Source organism: Gekko japonicus, unplaced genomic scaffold (genome assembly GCF_001447785.1).
Source record: "Gekko japonicus isolate JY-2015 unplaced genomic scaffold, Gekko_japonicus_V1.1 scaffold1466, whole genome shotgun sequence".
Lineage (NCBI taxonomy): Eukaryota > Metazoa > Chordata > Lepidosauria > Squamata > Gekkonidae > Gekko > Gekko japonicus.
The window spans coordinates 181,879-196,187 of record NW_015170929.1 but is presented as its reverse complement, the minus strand read 5'-3'; the positions used below and the strand labels follow the sequence as shown (position 1 = coordinate 196,187).

At 48.4% G+C, this 14,309-nt stretch overlaps 1 protein-coding gene across 1 annotated transcript in view; it reads left to right on the top strand.

Moving 5' to 3' along the window:
• LOC107116818 (glycine N-acyltransferase-like protein 3) overlaps nt 1-14,309 on the top strand; it is a 58,378-nt gene that overhangs the window by 25,392 nt on the left and 18,677 nt on the right. Inside the window, exon 3 of the mRNA XM_015418822.1 lies at nt 9,677-9,803. Within this exon, the coding sequence (XP_015274308.1) occupies nt 9,677-9,803 (127 nt within the window). The remainder of the gene's footprint in view (nt 1-9,676; nt 9,804-14,309) is intronic.

Genomic DNA, 14,309 nt, shown 5'->3' with positions numbered 1-14,309 from the left:
AACCGGGAGGTCTCCCGCCCAAACCGGGAGACGGTGGGTAAGTGGTATTTTCAGGTGGGCAGTATGTCAGCTAGCTGCCATTTCTCTGGGAAACGTCCCGTCCTTATTCCTGCCCATCCTCCCTCCTCTTGTTATTCTCTTCTGGTATGCTTCTGTAACTGCCAAGTTTCTCCTGCAGGTGGATGTCGGAGTGTTATGTCTTGCTGCCTGGGCTTAATTAGATTTCCCGTGTGAACTCAACTTGTGTTTATGAAATTGGCTGTTGTGATTCTCAGGCTGCTTCGCGCCTTTTCTAATCAGCTCCCTTACGAGGGAAATGTACCCATTGGGTTAACCAAGTTTGAAGTTCCTATATTACTTTGCCCCTGTGTATTGTCGTCATTCTGAACAATCTCTGTATGTTCATGACTAACCATGCTTTGGAAATAAATCTTACTTCTTTGGAACGTGGGTTTGTTCTCCTGACTTGGGATCTGACACCTGAGTTACTGTATGCATTAGATGATGGAAGAATAGTAGCTATTACAATAGCAAGACATGGAAAAGAAACATTAATTTTAAACATATATGCACCGAACCAGAACCAAGAACACTTCACTGAAATACGGAAAGTTTTAAAGACAAAAGTGTTTGAAGATATGTGTATTATAGGTGACTATAATGCAGTATTTGATCTGAAATTAGATAGGAAGAATCGGAAAAGAGAAAATCAGGAGTGGTCCTTTCTAAAGCCTTTCTACAAATGGCAGAAGAATATCATATAATAGATGCTTGGAGAACTAGAAACATAGAAAAGAAGGATTATACGTACTATTCAGCAAGACATAACTCTTGGTCAAGAATAGATATGGTGTGGATAACAACAACTATGTTAAGTGAATTAATAGAAGCTGAATTTTTACCAAATATGTTTGCCGACCATAGCCTTTATTATTGACCTTCCATGAAATACAAAGAAAAACCAGGTGGACCATGAATACAGCTCTTCAAAGAGATCAGAAATTTATAAAGAAAACTAAAGCTGAAATTCAAGAATTCTTTAAAAGAAATATACAACCTGAAACATCAATAGAAATAGTATGGGAAACATTTAAAGCATTTATAAGAGGATGGTTTATTAATCAGGATGCCTGGAAAAAGAAACAAAAGAAGAAGAAATATGAGAACTTAGGGAAACAAATTAAACTAGAAGAAGATAAAATGAAAAAAGCAGAGATCCAGAGGAAATAAAAATTAAAAATGTTACAACACCAAATGAATCTACTACTGACGCATAGCAAAAAGCATAGAATACACGAAACAATATTACTTCAAAAACGTAAACAAACCAAGAAGATGGCTAGCATATAAACTTAGGAAAGAATGAGAAAAATGGATAATAAAGGCCTTAAAGAATGAAAAAGGTGAATAAAAATATAGACTACAAGATCTAAATAATATTGTGGAAAACTTCTATAAAAACCTATACCAACAAAAAACCCAGAATGATCAACAAATAAAAGAATACTTGCTAAAAAGAAACAAAAAGAAATTTGATGAAAAACAGAAAAGTATCTTGAATGAATTAATCTCAATCTGTGAGATTGTAGAATCAATAAAGAAACAAAAAAAAGAAAAAAGCAGTCCCCTTTCTGGATGGGGGACTTGACTTGGGGCTTGGGGAGGCGGGGCTGTGGTGCAAAAAATTAAGGGAATCTTGGCCCCTTTTGTGCAAAACGTTGGATGCGGCCAAGGAGGCTTACAAAACACAGGCTGACAAGAGAAGGGTGGAGGGTTGGGCTCTGCAGCCTGGGGACTTTGTTTACGTTTCTACTAAGAACATCAAAATGTTGCGCCCAAGCAGGAAATTGGGGTGGAAGTACATTGGGCCTTTTAAAGTGCGCAAAGTGATCAATGATGTTGCTGTTGATGTGGAATTGCCCAAGAATCTGAGAACCTTGCACTCTGTATTTCATTTCAGCCTCCTGAAGAAAGACACTGGGTCTTGTCCATGGCATCAGGGACAACCTGTTCTGCCGCCTCTTTTGATCAAGGGAGAGGAACACTATGAAATTTCTCAGATTTTGGATTCTAAGCTCAAACGTGGAAAGCTGTTTTACTTGGTGGAATGGAAAGACTTTGGACCCCAGCACCTCGAATGGGTGGAAGTAGGGGATATTCGGGCCCCTCAGTTGATCCGCAAATTCCTCCGGGAGTTCCCGGGTAAACCGGGAGATCTCCCAGGGTGACCGGGAGACATCTGGATTTGAGGGGGGGAGCTGATTTTCGAGGGGGCAGTATGTCAGCTAAGCTGCCAATACTATGGTGTGTGTTTCTCTTCCCTGTACATTCTTTCCCTTGCGCTTAATTGCCTCTTCGCTGCAACACATATCTCTCAAGGCCACTGGAGGAGTTCCTGTGTCTGGAAGTCGTGGGAAGCTTCTTACCTGTTTTGCTTCTGCAGCCGTTAGTTCTCAGCTTAATGCCCGCGCGCGGGAACCCATCTAATTGGGTAATATGTGTGTGGGGGGGTTGTATATGAATGCCCTATAACCTATTATGCGCATAGATCTCCCGCCATTCCTAACAGTGTTCATGTTACTGCATCTATGGCTTTTCAATAAAAGTAAAACCTTCCTGGAAGTGTGTACTTCATTGTTTTGCTGTGGATCCTGACATGCAGTGACCTAAGCACTGGCTGGATGTGCTCCCGACATGGGAGGTCCATCAGCAGCCTGGCTGCGGCGTTCTGCACCAGCTGCAGCTTCCGGATTTGGGACAAGGGCTGCCTCATGTAGAGAGAATTGCAGTAGTCAAGTCTCAAGGTGACCGTTGCATGGATCACCGTCGCCAAGTTGCAGCGATCAAGGAAGGGAACCAACTGCCGAACCAGCCGAAGATGATAAAAGGCCGATTTGGCAGTGGCCACTACCTGGGCCTCCATTGTCAGGGAGGCATCCAGGAGTACCCCCAGACTCCTAACCTCCGACGCTGGCATGAGAGGTGCCCCATCAAAGGCCAGGAGCGGGACCCCCAACCCTGAACCGTCACGGCTCAGGCACAGGACCTCCATCTTCGCCGGATTTCGCTTCAACCGGCTCAGCTGAAGGCAGCCAGCCACGGCCTGTAACGCCCGGTCCAGATCTTCCGGTCTGGAGTCCGACTGGCCACCCAACATCAGATAGAGCTGGGTGTCATCAGCATACTGATGGCAACCCAACCCATACCTCCGAGCCACCTGAGCAAGGGGGTGCATAAAGATATTAAACAACATCGGGGACAGTACTGCGCCCTGGGGTACGCCACACTCAAGAGGGCGTCTCCCGGACTGCTGTTCCCCAAACACCACCCTTTGTCCCCGACCCTGGAGAAAAAAGACAAGCCACTGTAAGGCAAATCCCTGTATTCCCCCGTCGGCGAGGCGGTGGGCAAGCAGCTGGTGGTCAACCATGTCGAACGCAGCCGACAGGTCTAGCAACAGCAACGCCGCCAACCCACCTCGATCCAGGTGCCTACGGAGGTCGTCAGTAAGAGCGACCAACACCGTTTCCGTCCCGTGACCTGGGCGAAAACTGGACTGGAAGGGATCAAGAGTAGAAGCGTCATTCAGAAAACCCTGAAGCTGTACCGCCACCACCCTCTCGATCAATTTGCCCAAATAGGGCAAATTGGAAACCGGCCGATAGTTGGCCAATTTGGCCGGATCCAGAGATGGTTTTTTCAAGAGAGGATGGACCATCGCCTCCTTGAGAGCTCCTGGGAACCGTCCCTCATTGAGAGACTTTATGATAATCTCCTTAAGAGCTCCTCAAAACCCCTCGTGGCCCGCTTTAATGAGCCAGGAAGGGCACGGATCAAGGGCGCATGTGGTTGGGCATACAGTTACAAGTAATCTGTCAACTTCCTCAAGGCTGAGCAGGTCAAAATGATCCAAAACGGACGCAGACATGCAAGGGGCCTCGAGTTCACTCACTGTTTCAAGCGTGGCGGGGAGGTCACGGCGAAGCGTCAAGACTTTATCCGCAAAATAGCTTGCAAAAGCCTCACAGCCAATCTCCAATTCCCTCTCCTTTGGGCTGCCCTGAGGCAGAAGTTATAGACCAAATTGTTCTAAATAATTGGGCTGGGCATGAGCTAGCGGACACAATCTCCTCTGCAAAGAACACCCTCTTTGCAGCCTTGACTGCCATCTCATAGGATCTCATAAACGTCCTATAAGATGGTCTTGTGGCTTCGTCGCGAACTCGTCGCCACCGTCTCTCCAGCCGTCTTAACTCCCGCTTCATACCCCTCAGCTCTTGAGTATACCATGGAGCAAGTTTGGCACGGGAGCACAGAGGGTGCCGAGGAGTGATCTCGTCGATGGCAGTAGAGAGTCGGCTACACCAGTCCTCAACAAGCTCATCTAATGAGCCGCCGGGGGGCAATGGATCCCGCAGGGCCCTCTGAAGCCGCAATGGGTCCATTAGGCTCCATGGGCGAGCTAAAATGCGCTCGCCGCCTAAACAGGGTCGGGGTGGAACTGGAGTTTGGGGGGGGCACTGTTGAGGGGACACAGGCCTGGAATTCTGTTCATATACCTGGTCAGTGATTTTTGTTGCAGAGCTATACCTTTCCACCCAGACTGCTAGCAGGGAGATTCTGGAGGCAGGGCGGCCCCGGCAGGTCGAGTCCCACTTCCCAAGGCAACTTGTCTTCCTTCCCATGTCCCCTTTTACCTTCCAGGTCACACAGCCCATTCACATCCATCCCCTTTCACCCACACCACTGGCAGGGTGACTGATTGCAGGGCATGCCCTTGGCTGAACGTTCCTGTGAACAGGAACTTGGTGGGTGGAGGGGGGGTTGTTGATCCACCATTCTCACCCGAATGTGACCCATCTCTCTCCCCCCCTGTATTTCAGATTGGGTGTTTGTGGTGTGACAGCATGTCAGGCACAGAGAGTGATCCACCCCCCCCCCCCGTCAAGGTGATTGCCGTGACTGGATGGCCAGGATTTTCCCCAAGGTCTTGTCCTGAAGTTTGGGTGGTCTTTCTGTTTCCTTTTCTTTCCCTCTTTGTGTCTTTGCTCCCTTTGGGCCCTGGCTCTGAGCCACCTCCCCTTGTGTCATAACTCCTGGCCACCAGCCACCTCCACCTTTTGCAGGCGGGGCAATTACCAGGCCCAGACTTTTTTGGCTGAGCGACATAGACAGGTGTGGGACGCTTGTGGCGCTGTCCTCGTCCATAATGGCCTGGGGTCCTCAAGGCAGCACATCAACACACATGGCTCGCTTTGGCATTTTGTGGCTGTGCGCCTCACTCAGCACGGAGTCCAAAAGGTCCTTGGTCCCCAGGCCCTGGGCAGCCTCTGCCACACGCACCACTGGCAGGGCGACTACGGCCGTATCCTCTCTTGCACTCTGCTGTGGAAGCCCCTGTGCCTTGTTTACCCTTAGCGCCTGGCAGATCTCCCTCCTCCTCCTCCTCCTCCTCATCACTGTCATCGTCCCAGGGCTCAAGCTGTCTCCTGTTCTCCTCTCACTCACTCTCTGCTGTCGGTGTCAAGGTGGTGGGCTGCGTGCCTGGGCAGGGCCAGAGGCCTTCTTTAGGAGCACCTTCCTTCTTCCCCTATCCCTTCCCCTTGTTCCAGGCTCCAGGGGGCTTCCCGTTGGTTAGATGGCTCAACTCCGCAGCCATCCTCTTTCACTCTCGCCACTGGCATGGTGACTGCAGTGCAGGGAGAGTCCAGTTTTGAGGGGTTCACTGTTCAGTGTCGATTCCACATCCAGTGGACTGTGTCCTTCTTTCATGTCCAGGGCTTCCAGGGTCTCCCTTTCAAGCAGTGTAATGGCGCCTCTCCCTTGCCCCACCCACAAGTGACTGCAGGTTGGCCAACGTCTTCCCCTGGGCCTTGCGTTGGTGTTGGTGTGAGTGAGGCCTTCCTCCTTGCTGTTGTCCTGGGACCCTTCCTGCACTCCAGTTTCACGGTGCCACTGAGGGGCTGCATGGGCATGGCCGTGGGCCCTGTTTGGGAGGTTTTTCCCTTCCCCTCCTTCCGGGGCTCCAGGTCTCAGGGGGGCAAGGTGACTGCAGTGCAGGGCCATCCGATGTTCCGAGGGGAGCAGTAGCCAGGTCCTCATTCTGGCATGGCAGCATGTCTTTCCCTGGCTCCGTTCCAAAATCCTAGCCATGGCCTCTCATTCTGCCTGCTGGCAAGGTGATTACAGGGCATGGACAAATCCTGCTGGGAAGAATCATTGGTGGTCATGACTTGCGATGCTGAATGCATTGTCCTTGAATGCATTGTCCTCCTTCCAGGGCCACCCCCTTCACCCTTCTCCTTCCTCGGGCTTGTTTTGCTCCAGCAGTGTTGGGGTAACATGAATAGGGGCTCTCCTCATCACCCTAGAAGTGGCCATTGGCTAAAGTCCTGTGCTCAGTGTGAGCAGGGAGAAGGGGTCGCTTGCAGCCCACCTAAGTCTGGGCCCCTGACTGTGTCCTCAGTTGTGGAAGAGGCTGGTGGTCATGTAGATCCCAGTCAAAAGCCATCCCCACTCACTCAGTCCACTGGCAAAGTGACTGCAAGGAATGTGTTTGGTTCCTGGGTGTTTGCTCGCTCGGGCTCACCGAGGATTAGGATGCGTCCCGTTATTCAGGCTGGTGATGGGTTCCAGTCTAGGGCCATTCCCTCTCGCTTGCCCCACTGGCAAAGTGACTACTGTCTTCTGGCACAGGGCAATCCTTCCATGGTGTCACTGTGGTCACCAATGACCATTTCCCTCTCACTGCACCCACAAGTTGGAGTCTGGGTGGGGACATGGCACACAAGGGGGATCTGGGGGGGGCGCGCGTCTTTCTTTAGTTCCAGGCAGGGGTCCAGATCCAGCATGGTGTTTGCTGTGGATACAAGTGGCTGTATCCTTCTGGACGCAAGCCGGAGCCTGAGTGGGGGGCACGGCATATTGAGTCCAGGACTCGGTGGTCTTCTACCTCCTTGTCTCATGTGGTTCCGAGTCCAGAGCCACCCATCCCCTTCCACTCCTACTGCTGGTGAGGTGAGTACATGGCCATTCCTCGCAGGGAGGTCATAGTGGGTCGCAGGCCTGAGTCTCCAGCACTGCGGCCTGAGATCTGCTGCAAGCCAGAGCCTGTGTGGGGAGCACGATAGAGAGCATTTGGGATTTGGAATTGGAGGGAGTCCCTTTTCTCCAGGGATATCCCCTTTCATTCACCTGTTGGGAAGGTGATTGTGGGGCGTGGCCATCTCCAGCAGTGTTGTCTCGGGGAGGGGGGGAGGGTTTGAACCACCTCACCACCTCCTTCCTTCCACCGCCTGATGATTAACTCCACATCAAACTACAGACATTATTAACATTACAACTTAAAGAACAAAATAACCAATTATCATAGTGCAATAATCATATCTAAACTCGATGCAAATTCTTCTTTATCTTAAAGATATTCCAAAAAAGGAAAGCATATCAAGAAAAATTTAGACTGATAATCATTTTTGTGCTAAAGATTCTGTTATTTATTTAATATACAGACTTTGCAAATCTTTGTTATCCAATCAGTAATCAATATTGGTTTAGAGCTCTTCCACGATTTAGCCTTTGCATTCCTTCTGTGCTTCTTAGCTGCTGTAACGCTTATCTCTAAATTCTGCAGGTGGTGGGATGTTGATGTCTAGTTCCAGGGGTCATTTCATAGAAAAAGAGCTAGGGGAACTCATTAGCATAACTCATTAGCATATGCCACACACCCTGACATCACCTGAAGTGTGTCATAAGGCCACACACCCCACCCCAACGGTCCCGGCCGCCACCGCAGGCCTTGCAGCTCCAGTGCCGAGGCCCATGAGGGGCCCGGCGGTGGACCTGTGAGGCCGGCGGGAGTGCAAGGAAGCCCTGCAAAGGCCCTCCCTGGCCCCAGGCAGGCACGGGTGGGGAGAGGCAGGGAGGAAGCAACTTACCCTCCCTCTTCTCCTGCCTCCTCCGGGCTGAATGAGGGCCGGAAGCGGGGCGGCCGGAAGCAGGGGGCGGGGTTTTGTCATGTGCCCCGCCCCCCGCACCTCACCCGGGGGAACTGCGATCCCCCGCGTCCCCCCCTGAAATGACCTCTGTCTAGTTCTAAGGGAACCGTGTGAGCGAGCTTGGTTCCCAGCTTCAGCACAAATGCCCGGAGCGTCTTCTCCCCCGCACGGGAGTGTGGCTAATGGGCCAGGGCAGTGTGGGGGTGTGTGCATACGAAAACCCTATATCCTATTATGCCCCAGGGGCAGCCGCCATTCTTAACAATGCCTATGTTAATGCATCTATAGCTCTTCAATAAAGTATTACCTTTCCTGATAAGCGTGTACTACGTTGTTGGCTGTGGGTTCTGACACATGTGCTTTTTCAAGCCTACTTTGCTATGAACATTTTGTTGTTTTTTAAAGATTTATTTATGATTTTTACATTACAAAGAGAAAAACAAAGTTGCAGTATATAAATCAAATTTTGGAGTTTACATTAAGCATTATTTCTAAGCCATTTGTTAACTTTGTACCATCTTTTTTGGAAAGAACACAGTCCAAGTGCATTAGTGTGCTATCTGGATGGAAAGCTGAGCATTTTCAGAGATCCCAAACTGTGTGCCGTTTTTCTTCTCTCAGTTTTTGCAACCACTGTTTCCCCTGCTGTACCACCAATGGGCTTTCTGGGGGCTTTAAAAAAATCAATAATGGCTATAGCACAATAAAGCTATAGCACTGAAGTGTAGTGGGTTAAACGCATGAAGAAAACACGGAGACCGATGTAGTGATCAGCATGGTTTACTGGTACACAACAAAAGACAAAAACAAACGGCCGGCTGGCCAACTATATACATACCTGGGGACACACCCCTAGGTCTCGTTGGAGGGTTTAAATCTCCCGCCACGGTCCCATTGGTCCCCCAGTGGAGAGACCAGGAGCCTAGTCCCCATTGTTACTCCAGAGTCAAGCTCTGGAGTGTTCGCTGGCCTCTGGTGGCGGTCAGCAGACACAACAAGCACTATACCGTGTATCAATTTTTTTAAAGTCCTGAAAAAACTTCTAATGGCACTATGCGGGATACAGGGTGGTAGATAGAGGAAAGGATGCAGAAAACTCATGTCTGGGTGTTGTGTCACCCTTATGAATGTCTCTGCATTCACAGCAGCAATAAAAGAGACATGGAGTATCCTTGCTGTGTTGAAGCTATGTCTCTTCCAAAACCGATCATTCGCTACCCTTTTGGACCTGGAGTTTGCTCCCTGAGGTGGTTATCTCACTGTGCTTCATGATGTGGTCATCTGGGTTTACTGTCTACTGCTTTCAAGGCCAGCCTCATGTATGTTGGTTCTCTGGGTAAAACATCTCTTCTCCTTCACTACAACATAAAGCTTTCGGGGTGTGTGTGGTTTCCTCTTTGGGAGAATGCTGACCTTTCATCTTGATATTTTCTCCCAATGGAATTGGCTTCACCTACTTGGCATCATCAGCGGGGCTGATAATAACAGCTACCAAATAAGCTGTTCATCCAAGCTAGAGGTGGTTTCTGAGGCTCAGTCTATGGTTCTGTTGTCCCTCATTCCATTTCCCCTGTCTCTTGCATCATTATCCTCACTCATCATCCCTCACCAAGCCCATCCACACTGTCTCCCTCTTGTCAATACCCTCATTTCACTGTGCAGTTCTTTGTCTTCTCCTGTAGGTAGTGAAAGACAAGTGGGACTTCTATGCCAACTTGCATGCCATTTTCTATAGAGATGTAGATGCTTGTCGAGCAATGCTGGAAAACGCAGAAGCCATTGACTGGAGAAAGGCCTTTCAGCTGCAAGGTGAGCCCCCACTGTCCCATAAGCCATCAAGGCATAGACTTGATAACCCCTGAGTAAACGTGAATTCTTGGCTCCCCTTTTCTCTGAAGCCATTCATTGTTTACTTGTTTACTCAAATGAAAGATAATCCTTTCAAATTATCTATATTGTAGCTATCTCTAGACCAGGGAATATCATGTAAATTCAGCCCAACCTGACATTTAGATGTGGCACTTTTTACTGTACTTTACATCTCCCTCTTTGTTTAGAAAGCTCAGAATGGTTTCCATTCAGCTTCTGGAGATCTTCTGTTGATCACATTGCACTTTAGCTCAGCATTAGGCGCTCCCAGATTATCTTTATAGTAGTAGGAGAAGAACCACCACCAATAATACCAATAATAGCATCCTTTATTAACTTTATTTACAATCAACTAAAAGCATCACACACCCTGACCTGGATAGCCCCATCAGACATCGAAAGCTAAGTGGGGTCGGCCCTGGGTGGTATTTGGATGGGCAACCTCCAAGGAATACTAGGGTCATGACGCAAATGCAGGAAATGGCAAACTGCCTCTGAATGTCTGTTGTTTTCAAAAAGCTATGAGGTTGTCATAAGTCAGCTGTGCCTTGATGGCACTTTCCACCACCAAAAGCATTGCACAGACATTATTTAGCCTCTACCCATAGACTGTTTTAAGATTTACATTAGCTGGACAAAAGGATGGTATTTGGAAAGCATTGGTCTAGATCTGGGAGACTCAGGTTTGAATCCCCAGTCTGCCATGGAATCCAATCACTCCCCCATCTCATGGTTGATGTTAAGGGGTAAATATTTAATTCCTGATCCTCTTCTTCAGGGCTGGTGGCAGCACATCCTGAGGTGAGGCAGCTGCCAGGCCCCAGGGCTTCAGGTGCGGATCACTGCTGCTGACCTCCATCCACTCACTTCTCCTCCCAGCTGTCTGCATGTCCTTTCTCATCTGTTTACTTTAAGTTCTCTGCCACTGTCCCTGGAAAGGGCCTGTGGATGGTCAACATAGATGGTGCTCCTGGTGGAAGCAGCACTCCCAGATGCAGCCACTGACCAGCGGTGTTGGGGAAAGGGGGTGCAGGTGTTGCAGGTGACTGAGCATGGGCAGTGGGAGGGCATGCAAGTGGGAGAAGAATGCACAGGCAGGTGGAGGTTATGCATAGGGGTGGAAAGGGAGGTGTGAGAGGGGATTGGTGGATAGACAGGGCTCCCAAAACCTGATATGACGGGACATGTGAGGAAGAAACTGAAAGGAAAAGTAGAAAGAGTCAAAACCATTGGGGAAGCTTGGAGACTATTTAAAACTACGATCCTAGAGGCTCAGAAAAAATATATACCACAGGTTAGGAAAGATACAAATAGATATAGAAAAAAGCCTGCATGGTTAACAAAGTAATGGAAGCTGTAAAAGGTAAGAAGGATTCCCTTAAGCGGTGGAAAGCTAGTCTCAGTGAGGTTGATAAAAGGGAACACGGGCTGTGGCAAATAAAATGCAAGTCTGTGGTCAGGCACGCAAAAAGGGAATATGAGGAGCATATAGCAAAAAATATAAAGACCAACAATAAAACTTTCTTCAAATACATTAGAAGTAGGAAATCAGCCAGGGAGGCAGGGAGGCCCTTGGATGACCAAGGGGTAAAAGGAGTACTGAAGGATGATAGGGAAATGGCTAAGAAGCTGAATGCATTTTTTGCCTCTGTCTTCACTGTAGAAAATGAGAAGTGCTTGCCCACTCCAGAATTTTGGGAGGGGTATTGAAAGACCTGAGTCAGATTGAGGTGACAAGAAAGGAGGTCCTATGGCTGATACATATTCAGCTGGGCTGAGGCAAGGAGTGGAGAGCACGTGGTCGGTTGCTGATAGAAGGTAGGGGATTTTTCTTTCTCCCTTTGCCTTCCTAGCTGCTGTGTGGGAGCTGAGAGAGAGTTGGGTTCTTTGTAGCCTGATAGAGAGTGGTTCTGTTTAAGTTTGTTTTGGGTTGTTTGTGTTTTGGGGGTTGTTGGAGGCTGAGTGAGTTGCTGTGGAGTGCTGTTGATTGCAAGCCCCACCCCCTATTGTGCTGGGCTCTGCTGTGCTGAGCAGGAAGGGGCCTTTTGAAACAAAAGGCTGCTCCTCACCTGAGCAGGCTTGCCCTGTGGCGCTTAGCCTGTGGATCGTAGCCTGTGGCTCTTGCTTGGAGGCCTTGTAAGAACCTGAGTAGAGGGCTGCTACTGAGTTCTGGGGAGAGAACTGCTGGCAAGGTAGCCATTTGGTCAGTCTCAAAGTTTTCAGGGTACATTACCACAACAAGAGTTTATGTCAGAGTTTGAGGAAAGTTCCTGAGGCTGTAGAACATAGCATTGCTCCAAGGAAGATGGATAACGGATCTATTCCAGTGACCTGCCTGGGCTGCGCCATGATCATTTTTCTGCCATGCTGTGAAATGTATTATACATGCTGCAAGTGCAAGCTTATAAGAATGCTTGAGGAGAAGGTGGGAGAACTCGAGGCATAAATCTGTACACTGAGGAACATCAGGGAGGGAGAAAGCTTTTTAGACATGAAGGAAGAGGGGCTCCTGAGACAACGGCAAGAGCCAGCAAATCCTGAGCAAGAGGAAGGAAGTAACAAGGAACAGGTGGGTGAGTGGAAGGATGTGACCTTGAAGAGTAAGATAATCAGGAAACACTCACAGTCAGTGGAGCTGCAAAATCGATACCAGCCACTTCTGAAGATGGAAGATCAAAATAGCACACTCTGCGATCAAAAGGATGTGACTGACATGGAAGCACATAGGCAGAGAAGGAACCAAGCTATCCCACGGAGGAAGAGACAAGTAGTGGTGGTTGGTGACTCCCTACTGAGAGGGACAGAAGAAAGCGTACGCAGACTAGACAAGGAATCTCAAGAGGTTTGTTGTCTTCCTGGAGCATGTATCTGAGATGTGACTGAGAGAATACCAAGACTGGTCAAGACCTCTGATCGCTACCCACTCCTGCTGATCCATGTGGGAACAAACTATATGGCCTGAAGAAACCTTGAATGGATATCCAAAGAGTATGAGGCTCTGGGCAAGAAGGTGAAAGATCTGGGGGCACAGGTGGTGTTCTCCTCCATTTTTCCTGTTGAGGGCCATGGAGCTGGAAGGGAGAACAGGATACTGGAGGTGAGTGGCTGGTTACATAGATGGTGCCATCGAGAGGGATTTGGCTTCCTGGACCATGGTATGTACCTCCGACATGAAGGACTGTTGGTGACAGATGGGGTGCATCATACAAAGAATGGGAGGAATGTCTTTGCTGGAAGACTTGTGAACCTGATCAGGAGGGCTTTAAACTGAAGACATCGGGGGTGGAAAGAAAAAGCCTGATGTTGTGCGACATCCCCAACACTAAGTTCAAGAAGGGGAGTGACCAGAGAATAAATGAATGGGAGAAAGGTGAGTTCAGTAATTTTCATGTAAAATCGAAGGGCCCTACGGTAGGAAAGGATGTCTGTAATCTGAGATGTCTTTATACTAATGCACAGAGTATGGGAAATAAACAGGAGGAACTTGAACTTCAAATAGTGGAAAGTAAGTATGTTCTGATAGGTATCACTGAGACTTGGTGGGATGAGTCTCATATATGGAGCACAGCGATTGAAGAATATACCTTGTTTAACCGGAACAGAATAAACAAAAAAGGAGGGGGGTGTGGCACTATATGTCAAGAATGAATACGCTTGCACTGAAATTCAGGATTTTGAGAGTTGTCCTGTTGAAAGTGTGTGGATAAGGATAGAGCAGGGATAAGGGAAAATTGTTGTGGGGGAATATCACAGACCTCCAAAGCAACCAGAGGAACTGGATGATGCATTTGTAGAACAGCTTGCTAAACTTTCACAAAGACAGGATGTAGTGGTTATGGGAGATTTCAACTATCCAGATATTTGCTGGAAATCTAACTCTGCTAGACATGGGCATCCCACAGATACTTGAATAGTCTTGCAGACAATGTCATCTCTCAGAAGGTGGAGGTGGGAACCAGAGGATCTGCTATCCTAAGCTTAATCCTAACAGGGAAGAACTGGTTGATGAAGTGAATGTTGTGGGATCCTTGGGGGAATAGTGACTCAGGGTGAGTACAAGAAGTACAAGAAGCAGGCTCGAATCTGTAGGGATGGTGTCAGAAAGGCTAAAGAGCAGATGGAGCTAAAAACAACCAGAAAATTTCTATCCTTATATTTGGAGCAAAAAAAAGAACAGGGATGGAGTAAGCTCATTGCTAGGGGAAGACGGTAAATACTTTCAAATCTCCAGTGCCGGATGGCTTGCATCCCAGGGTGCTAAAAGAAATTGCAGATGTTATTTCAGAGCCTCTGGCTCTAATCTTTGAGATGTCCTGGAGTACTGGTGTTGTGCCGGAAGACTGGAGAAGAGCTAATGTTGTCCCGATCGTCAAGAAGGGAAAAAAAGTGGACAGGCCTGTCCGTTTGACATCAATACCTGGGAAAATTCTAGAGCAGATTATTAAA